Consider the following 24,950-nt stretch of genomic DNA (forward strand, 5'->3'; position numbering starts at 1 on the left):
TAGCATTATTCGTAATAGCCAAAAGGTGGAAGTAATCCAGAGGTCTGTCAGCTGTCAAATGAATAATCAAAATGTGGCATATTCATACAATGGAATACTACTTGCCAATAAAAGGAAATTCAGTACTGATACATGCTGCAGCATGAATGACCTTAGCATAATGTATGCTAAGTAGGAGCCATTTACAAAAGACCCCATACTAGATGATTCCATTCATACAGAATGTCCAGAATAGGGAAACCTGTTAGAAAAAGTATAGTAGTACTTGTTGAGGGCTGGAGCATGGATGGAGGGCAGCTGGGTGATATTTAAAGGTACCTGGTTTCTTTTTGATATGATGAAATGTCCTAACATTGACTGTGGCGACAGTTGCGGTATTTGTGAATCTAAAAATTATCATTGAATTTACACTTCAAATAAGTGAACTGTATGTCATGAAAATTGCATCTCAGCACAGCTGTAGAAATAAAGGTAAAAGGATAGAAAACAGGTATGATTCAAACACTGATCAATAGAAAGTGAGAGTGGCTATATTAATATCTGATAAAGTACACTTGAGAACAGGGAGGAAAGAAAACATAATTTCTTAATGTCTAAAAAATAATCCAAAATACTGTCATATAAAGAGTCAATTAAAGAGTATATAGCCAGAAAATACAAGGGAAAATGTTATTGGAAATGTGTCAGCTAATTAATTTAAAAAATGTTATCTTTCTGGGGGAGAAAAAAAAAGAAGGAAAGAGAACTCATGAGGAAAAAGAGTACTGTGTCCGACTAGGATGATTGGTCTGTGGATGAAGAAGTTCTGTTTCCAGCTAGGATGTAGTGTTGTCATGCCCTCTATTGTCTTGGCCATAGCCTTCTCTAATCCATTACCATGGTCTCCTGAGAACAGAAAACATGATTTTGCTAGCTGGATGAGTTATGATTGAAAGTAATGAGATTTAAAGTCAGTGTCATTAAGTGTATACCTACCAAATGTACCAGACTGGGGCCACTAATTATCTTTGGATGAAGATTTATTATTAGCCTGAAAGCGTAGTTGTGGGTTAGTGTCAGTTGCATTAGAGGAGCAATTATCAAACCTTTTGGTCTCAAGACTTCCTTTATACGCCTAAAAATTTTTGAGAATCTCAACTTTTGTTCTTGTGAAGTATATCTGTCAATATTCACTGTATTAAAAATTGAGAAATGTTTTGGGGCACCTGGGTGGCTCAGTCGATTAAGCATCTGACTTCAGCTCGGGTCATGATCTCACCGTTCGTGGGTTCGGGTCCCGCATCGGGCTCTGTGCTGACAGCTCAAGGCCTAGAGCCTGTTTGGGATTCTGTGTCTCCCTCTCTGTCTGCCCCACACTCACTCATGCTCTCTCTCTGTCTCTCAAAAATAAACGGTAAAAAAAAAAATTGAGAAATGTTTAAAATACTAATTCACTTAAAAATAGCAATAAACCAGGGCACCTGGGTGGCTCAGTTGGTTAAGCATCTAACTCTTGATTTTGGCTCAAGTTATAATGTCACAGTCCTGGGATTGAGCCCCACGTCGGGCTCTGTGCTGACAGTAAGGAGCCTAATTGGGATTCTCTCTCTCTCCCACTCTGTGTACCTCTCCTTTGCTCAAGCTCTCTTTCAAAATAACAAAGTTTAAAAAAAAGTGACAATAAACCTATTACATGTTAACATAACTAACATGTTTGTGAAAAATATATTTTCCAAAACAAAAATAAATTAGTGAAAAGAATAGTATTGTTTCACACTTCTACAAATCTCTTTAAGGTCTGGCTTAATCAAAAACAGTTGGAGTCTCATATCTGTGTTCTATAGTGTGTGTTGTTTTGGTGTAAGTATGTGGAAAAAATCAGGTCTCACAGATACGTAGTTGAAAAAGAAAGTATTTTAATAGTCTTTTTAGATAATTATAGATATTTATTGTTGATACTACACTAAAAACTAGGTAAGTAGTGGCTTCCTTCCTTAAGATTAATAGCAATAGGGAATCTGAAGTCAAATCCATATTAATAGGAATATGGAATCTGAACTTCTCCTATTTTGTTGCATTAAAATCCATGATCCATCTTGCATTTATTTACTTATTTTTAATTGTTTATTTTTGGGAGAGAGAGAACGAATGTGAGCAGGGGAAGGGCAGAGAAAGAGGTCGACAGAAGATCCAAAGTGGGCTCTGCGCTGACAGCAAAGAGTCCAGATGCAGGGCTCAAACCCGTGACCGCGAGATCATGACCTGAGCCGAAGTCAGACACTCAACCGACTGAGCCACCCAGGTGCCCCACCATCTTGCATTTAGGATGAACCTTTCCCCCATCTTTCACCCTTTTGCAATATCGTGCATTTGTCATTTGGAAAATATTGGTTCTCTGAGTTATATATATCTTCTAGATACTGACACATTTCACTACAGCGTCAACAAAATTGCATCCGTTAATGACACCACCCATCCCTCACAGAGGTATCTGGAAGCAGTCAAGCTCATGGTGGCAGAATAAGGTTTTCTAAAATTCTGGTTTTTGCTTGAAAGCTCAACTTTTGTCATTGGCAGCCATGACAGCAATGCTCCGTTGTTTTCCTCGAAACGGCAGGCTCACTTTATTTTTGCAACATTGCCTGAGAAAACCCAAATCTGAATAACTGTAGTGTGTCTGTCATTCATTCAAGTAAAAATAACGTTTGATGAGAACAGGTGGCCAGTTGAGTTTACAGCTCGGCCACACAAGTGTTTTGCCTGGAGACAGCCATCATACTTCAGTCTGCAGCACCTGTGCTCTGTGCAGAGCTCCTGTTTCTTCACACAGACTTTTAAGCAGACATGTGCTCAAGGAGCAAGGTTTAATACAGTTAGTAATTTTTACTGTTTTGTTAAGGGCATTCTTAAGGGAAACTGAGGTTTTTTTCTTACTGTAGGTCTTTGGTAGTGAAGAATACAGTGATCACTGGCACAGCTTGGTTCCACTGTCTGGATTCACACTAAGGCACCAACAGTTTTACCCACCATTGCTTTTGTACCATCAGTGCAAATATCAGCACAGTTTAAAAGACAAAAATCACCTTAATATTATTATGAAAATAATTTTACTTTTCAGACTCATTAAAGGATATTAGAGATACATGGGGTCCATGGGCCACATTTTGAAAACCACTTTAATAGAGGATATGTAAGAAAAAAATAACAGGCAACCCAGAGGCTTTAAGAAAAAGATACACTGGGGCGCCTGGGAAGCTCAGTCGGTTAAGTGTCCGACTTCGACTCAGATCATGATCTCATGGTTCCTGAGTTCAATCCCCGCATTGGGCTCTCTGCTGTCAGCACAGAGTCTGCTTTAGAATTCTCTGTTCCCTTCTCTCTGCCCCTTCCTCACTCATGCATGCTTTCTCTCTCAAAATAAATAAATAAACTTAAAGCCAAATTTTAAAAAGACACACACACAAACTTGGAAATTTGAACACTAGGTATTTGATATTAAGGAATTCGTATTACTGCTTTTTTTTTTAGGTGTGATAGGTGGTATTGCAGTTTTGTTTTATATGTAAAGGGGAGTCCTTATCTTTTAGGGAACTGTTGAAGTATCTGCATGAAATGATGTTTGGGAATCGCTTCAGAAGAAATTCCACGAAGGGGAGAAGGTGGCAGGGTGTGGTAGAGGGCTTAGATGAAATAAGATGGGCCATGTGTGGTAATTGTTGAAACTGGATGATGGGTCTACAGGGGGCATTATGTTCTTTTTACTGTTACATGTTTTGAAAATGTCCTTTTTTTTTTTTTCTTTCTTTTTTTTTTTTTTTTTTTTTTTTTTAAAAGAATCTAACAGTAGTAACATGGCAGGGTTAATAGACCTGTCTACTGGGCAGGTTTTTGTAAGGCGGTGACATTGTGCATTCAATGCAGAGAACTTGGGTTTCAGAATCAGACTTGGCATTTAAATGAACTAGGACCCTGGGAAAATCACTGAACTTCTCAGAATCTATTTTTGCACCTGTAAAAACTGGGCTAATACTGCTTAACTCATGTGAAGAACAAGTGAGATAATGTATATGAAGTGTTTGGCACATAGTAAATGTACTATAAGTGGTCATAACCTTCGTTGGAAAGAGTCAGGATCTTGTTTCTTACTGTATCTGGTATCAGAAAGATGTGAGTTACAGGGTAAAAGGAAATGAAGTAGCACTGGATTCAATTCACTGTTTTAAATGAATGAGAACATGTCCTTAAAATTGTGTGGGAGTTTGGCATTTCCTTTGGACCATGGAACCTCCTTGTTTGTTTTCATTCCTTTGTCTTTGCTTAGACTGCTGGTGGGAAACTTAGTTCTAGGGTCACATGCTTTCAGGGAGAGAAGTGTTCGTTTTAAAGTCTGAGGAAATCAGTACAGCTGCAGAAGTCTCTCTCGTTCCTCTCAGTGTTGATATGCAAGATGTGATAACTTAAAGGAAGAGAACTAAGAGATAGCTGAAATAAATGACCTATAACATTTATTCCCAGGCTTTGACCTTTTGTATTTCTTTCCTTAGAAGCAAGGAACTATTCCATACCCATGATTACCTACCTGATTGTATACTCAGGTGTTTTTATCTGTGTGCGTAATGATTAACTGGCTCTAGAATATACTATTATATGACTTTGTATGAATCAGAGTACAAAATGAAGATATAAAGCACAATAAGGAAGTTTTGAAAATCACTATAGTTTTTATTTCATATGAAACTTAATTTTGCTTTTTTGAGTAGGTATTATGCACATTGCAGAAATCAAAATGATGTAAAAAGGTTTACATTATGTTGTGACATTTCACTCCCACCATGTCTTTGTCTATCTCCTCTTCCCACATTCACCCCTCCCCCATAGGTCACCACTCTTACTAGCTTTTTGAGCATCCTTCCAGTGTTCCTCTTTGTAATACAAGCAAATATTCTTACCTCACTACCTCCTCCATCCCCCATGTCAACAGGTACATTCTTTTTTAATTTTTTTAATAGATTTGTTTTAAGATTATTTATTTATTTTGAGAGACAGAGAGCGCGCGCACAGGGGGGCCAGAGAGAGAGAAAGAGAATCCTAAGCAGGCTCTGCGTTGTCAGCACAGAGCCTCATGTGGGGGCTCATACTCACGAACCATGAGATCATGACCTGAGCCGAAGTCGGGTGCTTAACCGACTAAGCCACTCGGGCACCCCAGGTACGTTCTAAAGGTACTGTTCTGCACCTTGTTTGTTTTACTTAACAGTATATCCTGGAGATCTTTCCATACCGGCTTCCTTTTTATGGGTTCTTGGCCATATCCGTCTCCTACATGTGGATACTTTGCTTGTTTCCAGTTTTTTACTACTACAGATAACAGAGCAGTGATAATCTTGTATATGTCATTTCATTTGTTTGAAGTATATCTGTGGGATATATTCCCTGAAATAGAACTGCAAGACTGTAGGGTAATTGGGTTGTAATTTTGGTAGATATTACAGGGGCATCATATTTTTGGTAAGTGTGATTATAGGTTCTTCACAGTTTCTGATCAGATCGTTCATTCTGATAAAGTGTTAGAGTCCCCAATTGGTTGTCTGTGGGTTGCTAGTATGTGATGTAATTATTAATGCCATTATGTAATGAAAATGGACAAGTTGAAAAACATGACCCACATTCTTAGCCACGTAAATATGGTCTATAGCATCTAGTTAGCCCTAGAAGAGGATCTTTGAGCACGCTGATGAATGAGAAGCCTGTCTAGTGGTAGATACAGCATGGAATAGTGATTGATAGACAAGATAAACTTCAAGGTGTCTCACCATCAAATACAGAGGTACTGTTTCACCCCTGTGCTCCAGTTTTTCTACAGTTTAAATATTTACCATTTTTTGGTAGGTATAATTTTTAAAGAATGGATAGTTTTTAAAAATACCTGGAAAAATTAGGAAAAGAATTTGGCACATGGAAGTGTATTTTATGAATCTGCTTATGTGGTTCCATGGAAACGGATTTTTCTCTGAGCATTGTGCTATTAGAAAGATACACAAAGGAAACCAGGAAGGTAGGGGGACTACTTTGAGGAAAAGCAGAAGGAGCTCATTATCTACCTGTCTAGCTGCTAATGGCAATTGCTTGGAGTTTGAATGGGAAATATTGGCGCCTGTATGAACTAATTCTTGCTCTGATATTATCTACTGAAATAGTATTGCAGGAACAAGATAGGTATCAGGCATTTGTTGTAGCACATTACATAGTTACCTTCCCATTTGAAATTCCTGTGCCCCAGGGCCACTTTGTCTTTCAAGTTATAAAGCCACCTTCCTGGGGCGCCTAGGTGGCTCAGTCGGTTAAGCGTCTGACTTCGGCTCAGGTCATGATCTCACAGTTTGTGGGTTCTAGCCCAACGTTGGGCTCTGTGCTGATAGCTCAGAGCCTGGAGCCTGCTTTGGATTCCGTCTCCCTTTTTCTCTGTCCCTCCCCCACTCGTGTTTTTTGTCTCTCTCTCTCCCTCCCTCTCTCTCTCTCTCTCTCTCTCTCTCTCTCTCTCTCTTTCTCTCTCTCAAAAATAATAAACATTAAAAAAAAGTTTTTTTAATGAAAAAATAATAAAAATTACAAAAAATAAAGCCACCTTCCTACCTGAGGTTTGTATTATAGTTCCTCATTAGTTCTTGACATTTACATACGTTTAGAATGAACCTGGGAAAGCACTTATTCAGATAAACCATCTGTAAAGAAGTAGGATGTCTGTTTTTTTTTTTTAACTCATTAGTGTTTGGTATTTTTAATAGTTGCAAAATGCATAATTTTGATAACCTTTGTTATACCCTAAGTATTTTTCCTAGCATATCTGTAAATGAATTCCTAAATTATGCTAGGGGAAAAAAAACAGGCAGAGAGAAAAGTAAGCAGTTTTTCTTAAATCTATAAGCATCTGTAAAAAGCATCCAGGATTAGAAAAAGAGACACTAAACCACATTTTAGAGCTGTCTTTTAATCTATGAAAATGCTTATTTAGAGAACTTCTTTTTTTTGCATATGATGTAATAGTACCGATCACTTATTATGTGCTAGGCATTGTGCTAAGCATTTGGCATGTATCATCCTATTTTTCTTATAACTCTTTGAGGTAGACAGTATTTTATCCTTATTTTAAGTACAGAGTGTTCTCTTCAAAGATTTGCTGTATAATTGTTATTAAAACAAATGACCTACCAAAACACCTAGAATTAATTTTTCTCTTTCAAATCCCTCCCCAGAGAACTAGTAATGTTCGGTCCACATTTTTCAAAGACTGTTTATATGAAGTATTTGATGACTTGGAGTCAAAGATGGAAGATTCTGGAAAACAACTCCTTCAGTCAGTTCTCCACCTGATGGAAAATGGAGCCCTCGTATTAACTACAAATTTTGATAATCTCCTGGAACTGTATGCAGCTGATCAGGGAAAACAACTCGAATCCCTTGACCTTACTGATGAGAAAAAGGTAAAAAGTAAAGGATTAGTCTCTTCTTTGGGCTAATGATGGGTTGTGTCTTCAGAAAAACTATTTTCTAGTTGGTATATTATACATTTACTGGTATTTATGTCAAGGTAGAAAGGAAGATTCTTGTCTTTGGTTGGATTTTTATTTTTTTGCTTTTTGAGATAAAATCAACATGAAGTAAAATGCACAGACCTTAAAAGTGTTCAGTTCTGTGAGTTTTGACAGTTTCACCAAATTTCAAAGCAAGGTTATAAAAAGTCATTAGAACTGTAAGATCTCTTTAACATTTGCAAACATCAGGTGAGTGTAATACTGATTTAGATATCTTAGGATATATTCTTCATGACATTATTGGAAATGTATGAAAACTACTTTATGATGTCTGGAGAGCAACTTTCAAGCAAAGTGATAGCTGGGTTAAAGTTAATGTTCAGTGGAAACCTTGAGAGCCTTTTTTTTTTATTATTATTAATATAGTTCATACTGTACCCAAGCCATTTACCATGATATTATGTTGATCTAGGTCAACTAATAAGATGAGGCTTTTTTCTTAGACTGGTCACTTGAGTTTGTAATTTGAACTCTAGCACCAATAGGAGATTCTGTAGATACACCAACATTTACCTAATTGATGAAATACGGTGAAGCCATGAAAGGGAAAATATTTTTATCGCCATAAAAAGATGTCAGAGACATGATCAAAGAAGAAGAAGAAAAAGAAAAAACCAGGTTGTAAAATGCCACCAGGTTTCATGTGCCCTGCTTTGTATTTTTGTAATTTTCCTTCTACACTTTGTTTTCCAAGGAACCTGTCTCTGTGTCCAACCTAGAGCCCAAATAACTAGAGTTTGGATAGAAAAGTGTTTCACCCACTGGCATTCATTGTCCCAGTACACTGCCTCTGCCAGAGAAGTAGCTACAATACCATTCTTGAGATTTCTTGTGATTTTGCTGACCTTGAAGTCAGGTTTTGAAAGGAAATCAAATGTTAAGGCTAGTATCAGACTTGCTATTTTCTTTGTCATTTTCATCTTGGAACCTCAAGATTTGCTTTGTATTTTTAGTTCACACGAGGGCCATATTGAAGTCTAGTGGTTAAAGCCATTGACTGGTAGTCAGAATGGGGCCTAGTGATATTCAGATTCAGTATCTCTCTGCCTATTTACTATTTTTCCTAACCCATACCTAATTTCTCTAGAATGTTAAGAGAATAAAATTATGCTTTCTCAGGGTCTTGAGTAAATGGAACCATGGCATCCAGGTGGCTATTGTTATCATTGTCCCTAAGTGACTGTTCTTCATTGGTAACCTTTTAGGTAACTCAGGCGAGACTGAAGTGATTCTTGTGTTGCTCATCAGCTGCACAAGAAACCACCCTAAACGCTGGAGCTTCAAACATTTTATTTGCCCATGATAATGTGAATGAGTGATCTGAGCTGGGCTTAGAGGCTCAGTTTGGCAGTCCTGCGGGTTTTACCGGTTACCCACATGGTTGCAGTCATCCGGGGGCTAGACTAAGTCTGGGTGGTGTCAGGTGGCCCTTGTTTCCATGTCTGGTGGTACAGGCAGTGGCTGGGCCACACATCTCTAGCGGGCTAGCCAAGGCTGCTTCACATGGTAGCTTGGGTTCCAAAAGCAGCAAAAGAGAAAGGAGACTCACGCCAACATTTTTCAAGTTGCTGCATGCATTGTGTTTGCTAACGCCACGTTGGCTGAAGCAGGCCAGTGGGCCAAGCCTGGAGTAAGTGTGAAAAGGGACTACACAGGGCCTGGATACAAGGAGGCTTGTTATCTTAGGGATCATTACTGAAACAGTCATCCATAGCTGTCATGTATATCACCAGTGGTAAGAGCCCTATCATTTCTGCAACTGATGACAAGTAATACCTAATTTTTGATGGCTACTTTCAAAGAGAAATCGCCAGACGTGCTTCTATCAGTCCTAACAGCCACACCTCAAATGGAAACTGAGGCCACATTGGGTTTTGCGTTCTTGCCCTGTGATATAAAGAGTTACGTCAGCAGCCTGATCCATCAAAACGGTCTCTTACCCATGGGGACCTTTAAGCAGGTGCTCAGCCCTGCCGACCTGGTTGAGCTATATTTGTGTTATATAGGTTCTAGAGTGGGCTCAGGAGAAGCGGAAGCTGAGCGTCTTACACATCCATGGAGTCTACACCAATCCTAGTGGCATTGTCCTGCACCCAGCAGGGTATCAGAATGTGCTCAGGAACACTGAAGTTATGGTGAGTAGTGCTGATCTTGCTGGTCTCAAGAAGGCCTTCCTTCTTGTTGGTCTTCTAAATATACTAAATATACTGTTGGTCTTCATGGGATGACATTTTCCCTATGAGTTAAAACTGGAAGTTCAGACATTCTTTCTGTGCTTCTTAGCTTGTGGTTGTGCAGGCCATCTTCGGAATTTTGGAACGTCTCTTCAGGTATCAAGCCATAGGGTTTTACTTTATTCCTGATTGACAGCCAGCAGATGGCACTCTGTCATTGGCATCATCCTTGCATACAAAGAATACATTATTACCCTTCTTCATCCTTTAGTTTGTTATAGTATTAATAACCCTCTCTCTGCCAAAAACAATTTATGTACCTTTTTGCTGACCAATCACTCCTAGAACATACATTCTAGGAGACTGTGTGAACAGGGATGGGCTTATATTGAATTAACACACTTATTCACACTGCTCAGTGCAAAAATTGAAAAAAATTAGGTAGCGTGATAAAAAAGCTTTGTGGAAAAGCTTGTTGCTTTTTGGGGACACAAATTTTAGACTTGTTTATATGTATGTGTGAACACCAGAAACACTCTCTGGCCAGGGATATGTGGGGAAAATTCACTGGCCCCCAACTCTCCAACTCTGAGACTGGTATATACTGGCTGTTTTCAGGGCTGGATGATAGTATCTTTGCATGATGCAGGAAAAGAAAGACCAGGAAAAGCATAAGGGACTCTTTTCCACCTGTACTTTCCCTGACGTTGGTTTTAATTGCATCCATCATTGACATTGAGTGATCCATAAGCAGAATCATTTCTGATGTTTTTATATGTACGTATATATACATATATGTACATATACACACATATTGATGTTCTAAGTGTCTTAGCTTTTTTTGAGCAAATCTGGTGATGGAGTGATCTTCTCTGGTGATCCATGGTTCAGTTTGTAAAGCAAAAAAAAGAAAATATCCAGAAAATGGAAAGAGTAAGATATATTGAAAACTTCTCATTGCTTTATGGCCTCTGGGCACGTAGGTCTGACAAATAAACTATATAGCCATTTGACCAGTGCCAACCCAGTGAAAGCCTGAATAGAGACTAGTAGAATGCTAGGTAAAGATAAAATTTTGGACTAGTCATCAACTTACAGGAATATACAGGATCAGACTCCTTTGTGGAATGAATATACCTTCTTAAATTTTCATTGAGTGATCATCACAGGCTGCTAAATGTAGTAGTTGTGAGCCTGTTGACTTTTTTGTTTTTGACATGCCTTGCGTGTGTCTTCACAGTGTCATTTCATATGTCGTTTCTTTTCCTGCAAGAGAGAGATTCAGAAACTGTATGAGAACAAGTCATTTCTTTTCCTGGGCTGTGGCTGGACTGTGGATGATACCACTTTCCAAGCCCTTTTTCTGGAGGCTGTGAAGCATAAATCTGACTTAGAACATTTCATGCTGGTTCGGAGAGGAGATGTGGATGAGTTCAAGAAGCTTCGAGAAAACATGCTGGACAAAGGAATTAAGGTCATCTCCTATGGAAATGAATATGCTGATCTCCCAGAATATTTCAGGCGACTGACATGTGAGATCTCCACGAGGGGTAGATCAGGTAAGATGTATTTTGACACTGAGAATAACAGCTCCTTTTATGTATTTGTGATGAGTAAAATCATTACCAACACAAGGACTATAATCCCAACCATATTATGAAGGGAGATCATGGTTAGTCTTTGTGTTAGACTAAGCTGCCATTTGGATATTAGGAAAGTGGACCAAGACATAGTCAAGCAGTTTAATATAGAAGTGGGAAGAATAAAAAAATCGGCCTAATTGTCAGTGAAATGCAATTAAAATTTAGATTGCAGGGCGCCTAGATGGCTCAGTCAGTTAAGCGTCCGACTCTTGGTTTTGGCTCAGGTCATGACCTCATGGTCTCATGAGTTCAGGCCCCACATTCTGGCCCCGTGCTGTGCTGGCAGTGCAAAGCCTGCGTAGGATTCTTACCTTCTCTCTGTCCCTCCCCCAACTCATGCTGTCTCTGTCTCTCTCAAATAAACTTTAAAAAAAAAAAAAAAAATAGGGGCACCTGGGTGGCTCAGTCCATTAAGCGTCTGCTTTCCTCAGGTGACATGATCTCATGGTTTATGGGTTCGAGCCCCGCATCGGGCTCTGGGCTTACAGCCCAGAGCCTGGAGCCTATTTGGGATTCTGTCTGTCCTTCTCTCTCTGCCCCTCCCCCATTCGTGCTCTGCCTCTGTCTCTCTCACAAGTAAACATTAAAAAAAAGTTCTTTAATAAAAAAGTAAAATAATAAAATTTAGATTTCGAAATCAAAAAGAATGATAGATAACTCAGTTTTGGCTACAGCTATGAGGAAAGAAATGTATTCACATCATGTTGGTGGGAAGGTAAAATTAGTACAGCTTTTCTGAAGGGGAAGTTTTGGAATATTGCTCAAAATTTAAAAACTTTTGACCTAGAAATCCCACTTGATGCAATTTATCTTACATATTTCTCCTAAGGAGATAATTAGACAATTGCACAGTTATACTACATAACTGCATAGAGATAACAGGTGCGGGAATGTAATCAGTTTTGAATATAATGGCCAAAAAAAAAAAAAAAAAGGAAGCAACCTAAAATATTCCAGTTAATATGGAATTTGCAAATACATCAGCATTTTTTGATGAAACACAAGCCATAAGAGGGAAAATTTTGTTGCCCAAAAAGACATCAGACACCTAACACTGTGCATAAAGAACAGCAGGTTGTAGAATGCCATGGTCCGTCCTATTCATACAGAATTGTAGATGTATTCTATTTTTGTTTGTGTCTGTATTGAGAAATATCTGGAATGATGTTTATTAAATTAACTGTGGTTTCTTTTTGGGGTAGGATTTAAGGTGTTTCTTTTTTAGTATTTTTCTGTTAGCATTTCCAACAGTGATTAAGATATGTATTATCTTTACAAATAGAAAAAACACCTAAAATATTATTTGGAAACTGTTATGGTGGTATTAAACATAGAGGTTAGTGGTACCACTCGTTATTTTACCTCCAGCTTTTTTTTTTTTTTTTTTTTTTTAAGTTTATTTATTTTTAGAGGGAGAGAGAGCGAGTGAGCACGCATGCCCATAGGTGCGGGAGCGGGGCAGAGAGAGGGACAGAGAATCCAGGAACCCCTGCCTCCAGGTTCTGACAAAGCTAAATGGGGATAAAAGGTTTGGTTTATTAATGGCTCCAGACAAGCTCCCAGTACCCTACAAAATGCAGAATTTTTTGGTATCAGCTAAATTGGAGAATGCTTTTTAAATTTTTTTTTTTAACGTTTATTTATTTTTGAGACAGAGAGAGACAGAGCATGAACGGGGGAGGGCCAGAGAGAGAGGGAGACACAGAATCGGAAGCAGGCTCCAGGCTCCGAGCCATCAACCCAGAGCCCGACGCGGGGCTTGAACTCACGGACCGCGAGATCGTGACGTGAGCTGAAGTCAGTCGCTTAACCGACTGAGCCACCCAGGCGCCCTGAGAATGCTTTTTAAAACTTTGCTGTTGTGGGGCACCTGGGTGGCTCAGTCTCAGTCAAGTGTCTGACTCTTGATTTCAGCTCAGGTCATGATCTCGGGGTTATGGGATCAAGCTCTGCTTTGGGCTCCTTGCTGAGCCTGGAGCCTGCTGAAGATTCTCTCCTTCTGCCCCTCTTCCCCACTCATGTACACTCTCTCTCTCTCTAAAATAAAAATCCCACACACAACCCATTTTGCTGTTGTATGTAGTATATATTCTGAAAAGTGTATGTTAATATATATTTTCATTGTCAATCTGAATGCATCTTAGGGGACCTAAGGAAGTACAGGTAATTTAATATAGAGAGAAATTTTCCTAAATCTGATATTCCCTGATTTCTGAATCACATTGTTTCAAGTGGAATTCTCCTATAATGAGAAATTCCACAAGCTCTTAGATATCAATGGCTATGCTTTGATGGAACCAGATTTGTAAAAGGCATCACCATAACTGAACACCAAAAACGATATCAACCCTTTTTCCCAAAGACTTTAGAACTGTCTCCCCTCTTTTTTTTTTCACGTTTACTTATTTTGAGAGAGAGAGAGCGGGGATAGGTCAGAGAGATGGTGGGGGGGAAGAATCCCAAGCAGGCTCCACACTGTCAGCACAGAGCCCAATGTGGGGCTTAAACCCACAAACTGTGAGATCATGACCTGAGCTGAAACCAAGAGTCGGATGCTTAACAGACTGAGTCACCCAGGTGCCCCCAGAAAACCTTTTTTTTAATGTTTTTATTTTAATTCCAGTTATATTAGTTTCACATGTACAATATAGCAATTCATCACTTTCATATGTCACCTGGTGCTCACCGCCACACATGCATTCCTTAATCCCTATCATCTGTTTACCCATTCCCTCACCCACCTTTCCTCTGGTAACTCTAAGTTGGCTCTCTGTAGTTAAGAATCTGTTTTGTGATTTGTCTCTCTCTTTTTTTCCTCCTTTGTTCATTTTTTGTTTCTTAAGTTACACAGGTGAGATCCTATGGTATTTGTCCTTTCTCTGACTTCTTTTGCTTAGCATTATACTCTCCAGCTTCATGCATGTCATTGCTAATGGCAAGATTTCATTCTTTTTTATGGCTGAGTACTATTCCAGTACACACACAACACACACACACACACACACACACACACACACACACACACACACACACACACACCCTCACGTCTTTATCCATTCATCAAGTGATAGACACTTGGGCTGTTTCCATTTCCTGGCTATTGTAAATACTCCTGCTACAAACAGGGGTGCATGTATCCCTTGGAATTAGTGTTTTTATATTCTTTGGGTAAATATCCAATAGTGTGATTGCTGGGTCATAGGGTAGTTCTATTTTTAACTTTTTGAGGACCCTCTATACTGTTTTCCACAGTGTGTGTACCAGTTTGCATTCCTACCACAGTGCACAAGGGTTCTTTTTCTCTACATTCTCGCCAACACCAGTTGTTTCTTATGTTGTTGATTTTAGCCAATATGACAGGTGTGAGGTGATATCTCACTGTAGTTTTGATTTGTTTTTCCCTGATGGTAAGTGATGGTGAACATCTTTTCATGTATCTGTTGGCCATCTATAGGTCTTTGGAGAAATGTCTGTTCATGTCTTCTGCCTGTTTTTTGTTTTAATTTTTTTGTTTGTTTAGTTTTTGAGAGAGAAAGACAGAGAGTGAGTGGCGGAGGGGCAGAGAGAGAGGGAGACACAGAATTGGAAGCAAGTTCCAGGCTCTGAGCTGTCAGCACAGAGCCCGATGTAGGGCTCGAACTCGCGGACTGTGAGATCATGACCTGAGCTGAAGTCGGATGCTCACCTGACTGAGCCACCCAGGCACCCCTTCTGCCGGTTTTTTAATTGGATTATTGGCGGGGGGAGGGGTGTTGGGGTGTGTTGAGTTTTATAAGTTCTTTATATATTTTGGATACTAACCCTTTATCAGATAGGTTATTTGCAGATATCTTCTGCATTTAGTAGGTTGCCTTTTAGTTTTGCGGATTGTTCCTTTGGCTGTGCAGAAGCTTTTTATTTTGATGTAGTCCCAATATTTTATTTTTGCTTTTGTTTCCCTTGCCTCAGGAGACATATGTAGAAAAAAATTGCTATGACCAATGTCAAAGAGGTTACTGCCTGTGTTCTTTTGTAGGATTTTTTATGGTTTTTAGAAAATCCTTTCAAAAGACAAACCTTTGGGTTTGTCTCTTGTGAAAACAATTTGCTATTCTTTCTTTAGGGATGCATTTTCTGTCCTTCCATGCTTCAGATTCTTCTGTTGTTGGCCCACACTTAGGACTTTTCAGTAGGCTTTTCCACTAAGCATATTGTATTGTCATCAAACAAGAGGTACCTACCCAAGCTCTGCATATTTCTCTTGATCTGCATTTTGAGACCTTCTACCCAGGGATGATGCTAAAATTAAAAGCAATAACAAAATCCCCCTGTTCAGCTGTTCCTGTTAAACAAAATCTTTTCTTGACAAACATCATTAGAAGTGTTGTAGAGTGGCACAAATCCTGTTAGCTACATGGGCTTCCTCCCAAAGGGGCTTTCCCCAAAGTTATCACTCAGTTGGGCATTCTGAACTTTCAAAAATGAAGGATTCTCAGTATGACCCAGGGGACTTTATTCGAGTGGTCAGCTTGAGTTTGTGATTTGAAATCGAGCAGAGTAGTTTTAGGTTAAAAACATTATTTCATTTTGAGACCAGTCAAGCTTATCTTCCATGCTTGGTTATGATTTGCATTTTTATAGATACATCCTAATAAGAGGTCTTTTGCTGTTAACACTGAAATTTGCTATGTTCCTGGCATTGTGCTGTGTACTTGATTTTGCATAGTGAAAGTTACTTGAATTCAAATGATTCTGTAGGACCTAGTACATTTATTTCAGAAAAATCAAGTAATGGGGAAGGAAAAAATAATTCTTTTATAATTCATTATTGTAATACAAGCAGTTATTTTGGTATATTTCCAATTAACAATTTTCCCTGTGGATTTTTTCATAGCTGTAAATGAAGCATAGTCTTGGTACATTTTTTTTTCAGTGGTACATCTCATACATTTTCCCACATGGCTAGTTTTCATAACCACTATTTTTAATGACTCTGTTATACTCCAGTGTGGATGTTAGTTTACCTAATTTTTCCCCTGTGTTAGCCATCTTCTACTTTTTTCTAGTTTTTTTTTCTATTGTAAGTACTGTAGTGGTGAATTATATGTTCATCCTTGCAAGTTTTCCTTTTGCCAGCAATTTCCTTAGGATGGGTTCTCAGTATAATTACTAGTCAAAGGGAATGAGAATTTTAGTGGTCGATAACTTGCTAAATTTTTTTTTTTTTTTTTTTTTAACATAAGTAGGGGAGAGGGGTTTGGGGCGGGGGGGGAGAGACTCTTAAGCAGGCTCCACGCTCAGCATGGAGCCCGACACGGGGCTCAAACCCACAACCCTGGGATCATGACCTGAGCTGATATCAAGAGTTGGACGCTCAACTGAGCACCCAGGCATCCCTCTAAAGTTCTTTTTAAGATGGGGGAATATCAATACTAATTTGTATGTATGAGTGCTTTTATTTATACTCTAAATGGTCATAATTCTGACTAGGGTTTTCTTCCGTGTGTTCAAACTTTTTTCTTGCGCTATTATCTATCTCAGGGCTGTCCAATAGAATTTTCTGCAGTGATAGAAATATTCTGTTATCTTCCCTGTCCAGTATTGTAACCACATGCCACATGTGGCTGTTGAGCATTTGAAATGTGGTTAGTGTGACTAAGGAACAGAATTTCTAACATAAAAGTGTATAGCCACGTGTGGCCAACAGCACCTTACTGGACAGCTCAGATTTAACCCGTTTTGTGTTGTCAGAGCATCTGATCCTTTTCACTCTTCTACTTGGTTGAGTTTGCTCACTTGCCTGCTGCTCCCCATCTCCATCCCTGGATTTTTACCTAAACTTGGCCTTTTTGAGGAGTTAGGGACAACATGCACACTTTGCCCATTTAATGTTTTCTTTACAGACAGCGTTAGTGCAGACTTACTGCTTCCGTTATTTGATATAGTCTGAAGACTAATCCAGTTCATTCTCTCCACCTCCTTTATCTTCCTCTCTGATACGGTCATTACTAAATAATGCCATTCTTGTTAGACCATATGGTTTTATTCCCCATTAGTTGCTTGGTTTTCTTTCTACTATTAAGAGTTGGGGTTCTGGGTGGCTCAGTTGCTTGAGCATCTCTTGATTTAGGCTCAGGTCATGATCCCAGGGTCATGGAATTGAGCCCCACGTTGGGCTCCACACAGCATGGAGCCTGCTTGGGATTCTCTCCCTCCGTTTGCCCCGTCTCCCATTCACATGCTCTCTAAAATAAAAAAATTTTTTTAAGTTTTGGCTTCCCAGTTTGATGCTGATTCTGATGTGCATTCTGTTTAGCAGGGATGGTGAGAGAAGGTCAGCTCAATGGCTCGTCCACAGCACACAGTGAAATAAGAGGTATACTATTTCCTGGTCTGTTTGTCAGTTTTCTTGGCAGAAAATGTTTTCCTGGGGTTTGGTTAAGACCTTGGAGAATGACTTATCTATCTCTCCTACCTGTTAAGGAGTCTGTATTTTCCTATCGAGTCTATCACAAGATTCCTAGTATCTGTGATGTCGTGTCTTCTGACGGGTTAAACTGGACTTAAATATTTATCTGCAGCTTTAGATGTACACATCAGTTTTGTGAGACTTCATTTTATTCTCTTTTCTTTCTTTCCACAGACTGTAGAACATGAGAGGGCTGGAGAGATCATCACCATTAGACCAAACCGTCAGGCCTGACTGTGGAGAGTATTTAACAAGTAAACTTACAAGAACCCAACACAGCTCTGTGGAAGTACCAAAACCCAGCGGTTGAAGGTTGGGGGGGAGAGTTGGGGGTAGGGGGTGTTCCAGCTCAATCCTTCATGCCCACTGGTTCTTGATCTTCTGCGTCCTATTCCAGTTCAAGAATCCCCAAGTGACAGTGGGACCCAATGCAGCTCCCCCACCCTTGGGTGGACATGCCTGTGTCCACACAGCAGATCAGTGCAGCACCTCCACTGACTGTGGCTACAGCCCTGCATGAAGGACTTGGGATCTGGATGCCGTGGGACCGCCATGGCCCTTGTTGCAGTTTTGTACTCTATACTTGGTTTTTCAATTAAGCTCAATGGCTTTTTTAAAACATGACTCGAAGCTCTAGTTTTCTAGACCTTTTACAGTGTACAGTATTTTACATAACTGAGCTGTATTAAAAGCTTGTTCATTTACTTCCCAGGGCCCTGGCTCTACTTTTAGAGTCCCTTTAGAAAACAAACCTGCAGAGGCATTAGAGGAGCCTAGTTTTTGTCCCTTAATTTAAAAGTGCTCTCCTTTCACATTGAGGTGGGTGATCTTGTTCTCTGGACAACCATTCGTTACCAATTCTTGTTTTATTTCCCTTCGTACCACAAGGCCCAGAACCGTAGTTAGCGTGATGTGAGATCTTAGCTTTAAATCCTGTGTAAAAGAATTCCGAGACATAAAAGGCAATTTATTTATGAAATTTATTTTCTTATATAAATTATGTATTTCTCTGGGCAGACAGCCTTCACCTTATTGCACTAATAGCACATCTGTAATACCAAGCTACAGGACAAGTCTTAACAAGAGGTTTGTATTCTTCAATGTAGCACTTGTCTACCAGGCACTGTAGAGAGAAAGAAGAGGAAAAGGCAGGATCCGCTCAAGTGGAGAGTGGGGTGGGGGAGAGGGGCAACTCGTCTACCCTTCTGACAGTTGGTTTTCTCCCAGGAAAGGGAACATGCAAAGCTTACATCTGGAGTTTGGGAGCGGGTAAGAGTTGGAAGGCTGAGAAGCCCAGTGCAGCACTGCAGCTCAGCTCCCTTTGATTTTGAGAAGCAGGAACTCCTTTCGTTCATTTGTAACAACTCACTCTGGCCTCTGCTGATGCTTTGAGGAAACAATGGGGATGGGGTCATCATCAGAATTAGCAGCAATTAAGAACAGGCCATACTCTGCCACAGTGTGGTGGGTATCATCTTGGCCCCCAGGGACCTGAAAGCTATGTATCCAAGGGAGAACCCAGAGTTGGCTCTGGAAGTCTCTTAACCTATTCGAGCTGGGACTTCAGACTGCTCGTTGTGCTCAGACATCCCTGTGACCGTACGAATTAGCAAAGCTCTGATGGTGGATCTGCTGACCGCTGGCCAGAGCTATAGTGAGGCTGAGTGTGTAGGCAGAGTGAAGGGAATGCCTGGGGGGTGGGGGTGGGGGGCTGTCAGGGAAGGGGGTGATGGGCAGTGACTGTAACACGATTAGGCCCTCCTTGCAGGTGGAGGCTGGGCTGCCAGGGAGTGGGGCAGGGGAGCTGCAGCCCCTGGAGCTCCCCTCACCCTGCCTCTGTACTACACTGAAGAGAAGTCGCTCACATACTCTAAAGCACATTCTTGATGCAGGGGGCGCTTTGGGGGGAAGCAGTGATTTGGTTTTAGGCAAGAGCCACATTAAGCCTTCATGAGGGCAGCCACCACAGCCTTAGCGTTGAGACTGCGTAGGTCACAGTAGGTCTGGCCAGTGCCCACAAAGACGATGGGTTTGCTTGTGATGTAGGTCATAGAAATAGCAGCTCCCACCTGAAGTGGAGAAAGGGGATACCCAATCAACTCAAGGCCGCTTCTTTTTACCCCCTCAGTAACAGGAATCTTCGGAGCCAACAACATACCCTTATAGCATCAGCTCCCTTGTAAAGGCTGCCCTTCCTGCCCCCATCTCACTCTATTCTGTATCATCCATATTTACCTTGTCATCAATGGTATCAAATTTGGTAAGGACGATGCCATCAATGAGCCGAGGTGTTTGAGCCATAGAATGGTCAGCCAAGGCTCTGTTGAATTTGACCTGTAAGGGAGAAACATGATATAACTGTAAGAAGCACCCAACTGTCCAAAGATAAGGCTGGGAAAAGAACTAGGCCCTAGCCCTCACCAGCTGGTCCACGGCCTCATTGCCTACTAAGGCCTCCCCCACAAACAGCACCAAGTCGGGTGTGTTGACAGTAATGAGCTTAGCCAGGGCAGTCATCAGAGGGGCATTGTCTTGCATGCGGCCAGCTGTGTCCACCAGCACCACATCAAAGCCTTGGTTACGTGCTAAAGAGAAAAAAGTGGTCAACTCAAAACATCTGGAATATCCTGTTCATTCCCAGCTTTCTCTCAAGAAGTCATAACCTGGCTGTATTAAAAGCCTATGTGTTTACTTTCTTGGGCTCTGGATCTGGCTATAAGGTTATGTGAGCAAAAAACTATTCTGTGCTTGGCAATCAAGAGCACTCAGGAAAAGATGACAACAGGATAGAGGAGAGCAAACTTGTTTCTTTGGTGGGAATGTATTTTGCCTGCAGCTAGTACTCCTGTTACCCAAGGCAGAGCACTGCAAGTTCCCAATCCTAACTTGTTACAGAGCAGTAAATTGGTAGGAGGGTAACCCTGACCTTCTGCCAATCCCAAGGAAACCCAAGGAGGAACGGGGCCCACACAGGAAAGCTCCCCCACGCTTTCTCTGCGCCATACCAAAGGCAATCGCTTCCATGGCGATTCCAGCAGCGTCCTTGCCGTAGCCCTTTTCAAACAACTGCACCATAGTGCGGCCACCGTGATTCTCTGGGGGGTGTAGGGCACTCAAACGCCGGGTGTGTGTACGCAGCTGCTCCACGGCCCCGGCACGAAATGTGTCACAGGCCGCAATGAGGACACTGAAGCCATTCTCTAACAGCCAGAAAGAAATCTGTGGAAAAAAAGCAAAGAAACCAGTCATCTAGAACGAGAATTGCTAAGACATGGAGAGTGAAGAAAATGGGGAGCTGTACTGACCTTGGCAAGATTAGTAGACTTCCCCACTCCATTAACACCACAGAAGGTGACAACGTAAGGGCGCTGATGACGCTGGGCATCCATGATATCCCGCAGCATGTCAACACGACGCTGTGGCTGCAGAATCTGTACCAGGGACTCCTGTAGGGCTTGCTTTACTGTGGAAGTCACCGCTAAAAAGGGAGGTGGATCCATGAAACCCAAGGAACGTACTCGAAGAACACCCAACACCTAAGGGAGCTGGGACCTTGTCCCAGGAATCCACACCATAAGTGATCGTGTTCCAAGCACTTAAACTCATTTAGTTGATAACTCTTAAAGTCTAAGTTCTGTAATAGACGTTTAGAGGTGAAGGAGTTTGCCAGAAGCCATACATCTAGCAAGAATGGAGAACAATGCTCTTCACCTCCTAGTAAGTGTAATCCCTTGAGCACTTTCTGGTTTAGGGAGGTACTTACTGCTGAATGTCCCCATCACCTTCCCTTCCAACTTGTTGGCCACAGATTCACAGAGCTGGACTGCAATGTCTGCTGCCACATTCTTAGCTGGAGAGACAGGAACAGGTGTGAGTGCCACGTCCACAGTAAACAACCCATGGTACAGCTGAGAGTTCCAGGTGGTTCTACTCTCCACCATCTCTGTCCCGTACACACGAGTCCACCTGTTCCTCAGAACTTACCAATGAGATGATCACGCATCTTGTCCAGCACAGATTCCATGTCTGCACGACTCAAGCTCTTGGACCCCACAAGGCCCTTCAGCATCCCAAACATGCCACCCAGAGTTCCCTTGGTAGCACTGCAGGCACAGGAAATTATGGATACGTATAAAGCCAGCGGGCAGGAATGAAGTTTCATCTGTTCTGGAGCCATACCTCCCACTCACCACCTGAAATTCCCCTACCTAGGTTTGGTGGAGTTTTGAGTGGCCCCCTCATCCTCTGAGCTGCTGCAGTCCAGATCCTGAAGCTGCCCCCCAGGCCCAGTACCTCGAATCTGGAGGGTACAGGGAAAGGAGTAAGAGGGGATCAGGAACTCTCGAGAGCTGAAGGGGAAGAAGCCCAGGATTTACCCTGTCCTCATTCCATCTCTGATTTGGAAAACTCCAAATGTAACCCACCCCTTCATCCAAAGCAACCAAAGGTACTACCCTCCTAGTCTCTACCTCCTCCCCATTTGCTTACTAATGGTAACTCTCACTGGCCCCTATTGCCTCTTACCAAGTTGATATCCTCAGGTGGGGCAACCTCAGGGGCTCCGTTGGTGGTGGGGGTGCTATAATCCAAGACTTCCTTGTTTGCACAGCCACCCAGAGCCCACACCCGGGGTGCTTTTTTGCCCTTCTCCTTTGGAGCATCTGACTTCATGGACTTGCTGTAAAGGGTTACAGCACAAAGGGTTACAGTGAAGTAGGAAAGGAAACATCCACACAAGAACCAGGGATAAGCGCTCCCTTGACCCCACTGTGGCTAGATAACAACATTTGTGGTGAAAGTTAGAATGCTCACCTGGACTTCTCCATACCTCTCCCATGCTTCTGAATGAATTCCTCTCGCTTCCTACGTATCAGCTCTTCTTTGGAAAGTTCTACCCCATTCTCAGGCCCCACCAGGAGACCTGACTTTTCAGCAGGGACAGCTTTGCTGGTAACCAAAGGGCCATCAGAACCTGTTAGGAGAAAACTCACTGGAGAAAAACAACCAAATTCCTACAATGGGAAATAAAGTCTTCCAAATCCTTAAGAGGAAACTAGGGGCAAACACCTTGCGAATCACAAGGACGGGATGATTAGGTGACGGGCATCTGAGCAAGGGAGGTAAGCAACGACCAAGGGAAAGATGAAACAATTTCAGTCCATACTATCACATTAACTTTTCATGCCCTGCTATGTCCAAGGAGCTCAAACTCACTCTCCTTCTTGGCCCCCTTGTTTTTTTTGCTGTTCTTTGCTTTTTCTTTGGGTTTTTCACCCCGTGTCTCAATCATGGACCTCACAGGTTTCTTGGCCTTTTCAGAATCTTCAAATTTCTTCATGGTTGTGGGAGCACGGATCTTACTGCTCTCCTCTGCTTCACTAGAAAGAAGAGAATGATCGAAGTCCAGAGAAAGGACCCTCACACCAAGAGGCCAGTTACAACGGGGAAGCAAATTCCGTGTGTTTTGATAAACAATTTACTCCCCTGGAACCGCCCTCAGGAAGGAAGGGAGCTTATCAGGTCATGGAAATCAATTGTGCAGAGGGGAGGCCTCTCACCGAAGGAGCCGCAGGAAGTCATTTTGGAAATCAAAAGTGCCATTCAATAGACTTAAAGCACTTTGCTGTTGGATCTCTGTACGGTACTTGTCCCGAAACAGCCGGTGCACATCATCTATCAATTTGTCTACATACGTCAGCGTTAGGATCTTCTGAAAACCAACCTGTTCAGGGAGAGAAACAGAGCCAACAGATCTGCTTACAAGCCAACTCACTCCAGGCCTCCAGAGACTGGCTCAGCGGCCTGGCACGTTTCCCCGACCTGAGGGGCAGCCAAGGTCTCTGCCTGGGCTCAGGAGCGTCTTCCCTTTCCCTCTCCACCGTCTGTCTTCTCAGTTACTTCACCGTATACACTGGGCTCAATTAATGAGGGTTCTCTTAATCAGGATTAAAGAAAAGTGTAATCATTATCCTTCTAAAATAGCCCCACTTACCACAAACACCAGCTCAAACTGGTTGTCCAATTTGTACTTAAGTGTGAGTGCCTCATGGGTGAAGGAGTTGTTACCTCCCCTTTCCTGGAAGAAAGAAAAATAGAGTTCAGACTACCCAGAAAACCCAGACTTGAGCCCCTCAAGGATTACCTATGGGAAAGAACCAGACACTTCCCTCAAAGTCAAACCTGTGGTCCCCAGGACAAGAGGATGCTGGGGCACTGCTCTCTACCAGCATCCCATCAGGGAGAAAAGGAGGTGCCAAGTTGGGGGGAGGGGGACGGTTAAGGGGAAAAGAGGTTAGAGGGAAGGCAAGACACGTGGGAGCCAGAAGAGACATAATCACACAATCAGATTTACTAGCAGCTGTACGCTATTTACAGCTTTTTAAAAGCGTTTTTCCATTATCTCGCCCAGCACCCAGCCTTCGACACAACAGAAAATTAAGCTGCTAGGGGGTCAATGGAGGGAACTATGGGAAATCTCAAGAGACGCCGGGATTCGGCTAGAGTCCCAGAGACGGAGGGGGAGGGGGCGTCGCAAAGTTGCTAGAGGTGCCAGGGGAGCGGGAAAGAGAAGCGGAATACTGGCAATGAGTGAGTGGCCAGTTAAGGGTAGGCGGAGAAGGTGGGAGGGGAGCGTGGGATCAGTTGAAGGGGCTATGGACCAGTTCAGGGGGTCGAGCCCGTAGTTCTGATCCCGAGGGGGCGATACCTGCAGCAGCACAGAACGAATCAACGCATTAACGGGCCCGGTGCATGAGTCGCTCACGCCCTGGAAGCACCAGAGCACAAGCCCGCCTTTGGAGAAAATGGTGAAGAAGTCGAGCATGGCGGCAGCGGGAAAGGAGCTGGGGCCGGCGCCGGGAACTCAGGCCGCGATCGCCGCCGCTTCCTGCTGCGCCAAGCTCGGGACACGTCACACCAGCGGTCCCGGAAACCGGCTCAGCCGCACTTCCGCTCCGAGCTGCTGTGTTCTTTCTCCGCCTCTGCCCGAGGGCGCGCAACACTGACGCAGGCGCCAGGCTCGCCAATGGCGGGTGGGGGCGGACCTGGGCGGGGCTCTCAGAGAGGACGGCCTACAGCGCGGAGGGGCGTGGCCCTCAGGACCCGCTGGCCAATG

General features: G+C 42.3%; 2 protein-coding genes across 4 annotated transcripts in view; one reads left to right on the forward strand and one right to left on the reverse strand.

Annotated features, from left to right (window-relative positions):
- Positions 1-18,540, forward strand: part of FAM118B (family with sequence similarity 118 member B) — a 48,926-nt gene extending 30,386 nt beyond the window's left edge. Inside the window, exons 4-9 of one of the 3 annotated variants that reach the window (XR_009249570.1) lie at positions 7,233-7,460; positions 9,578-9,706; positions 11,019-11,304; positions 14,909-15,600; positions 17,684-17,743; positions 18,011-18,540. Coding sequence is in view for 2 of the 3 variants with exons in the window: in XM_058687253.1 (XP_058543236.1) it covers positions 7,233-7,460; positions 9,578-9,706; positions 11,019-11,304; positions 17,684-17,743; positions 18,011-18,024 (717 nt within the window). In the remaining variant the exon portion in view is untranslated. The remainder of the gene's footprint in view (positions 1-7,232; positions 7,461-9,577; positions 9,707-11,018; positions 11,305-14,908; positions 15,601-17,683; positions 17,744-18,010) is intronic. The other 2 variants (XM_058687253.1, XM_058687254.1) reach the window with 2 other exon arrangements.
- A 257-nt stretch (positions 18,541-18,797) lies between these two features.
- SRPRA (SRP receptor subunit alpha) lies at positions 18,798-24,782 on the reverse strand. Its single transcript, XM_058687252.1, has 14 exons — positions 24,543-24,782; positions 23,829-23,912; positions 23,395-23,558; positions 23,051-23,214; positions 22,649-22,808; positions 22,361-22,514; positions 22,045-22,136; positions 21,821-21,939; positions 21,600-21,686; positions 21,142-21,314; positions 20,842-21,055; positions 20,258-20,421; positions 20,072-20,170; positions 18,798-19,905 (listed from the first exon to the last, which is right to left on the reverse strand). Exons 1-14 carry the CDS (start codon positions 24,657-24,659, stop codon positions 19,777-19,779), a joined length of 1,920 nt encoding a protein of 639 aa, XP_058543235.1. The 5' UTR covers positions 24,660-24,782; the 3' UTR covers positions 18,798-19,776.
- Between the last annotated feature and the right edge of the window lie 168 nt (positions 24,783-24,950).

The sequence above is a fragment of the Neofelis nebulosa genome, chromosome 10 (genome assembly GCF_028018385.1).
Source record: "Neofelis nebulosa isolate mNeoNeb1 chromosome 10, mNeoNeb1.pri, whole genome shotgun sequence".
Lineage (NCBI taxonomy): Eukaryota > Metazoa > Chordata > Mammalia > Carnivora > Felidae > Neofelis > Neofelis nebulosa.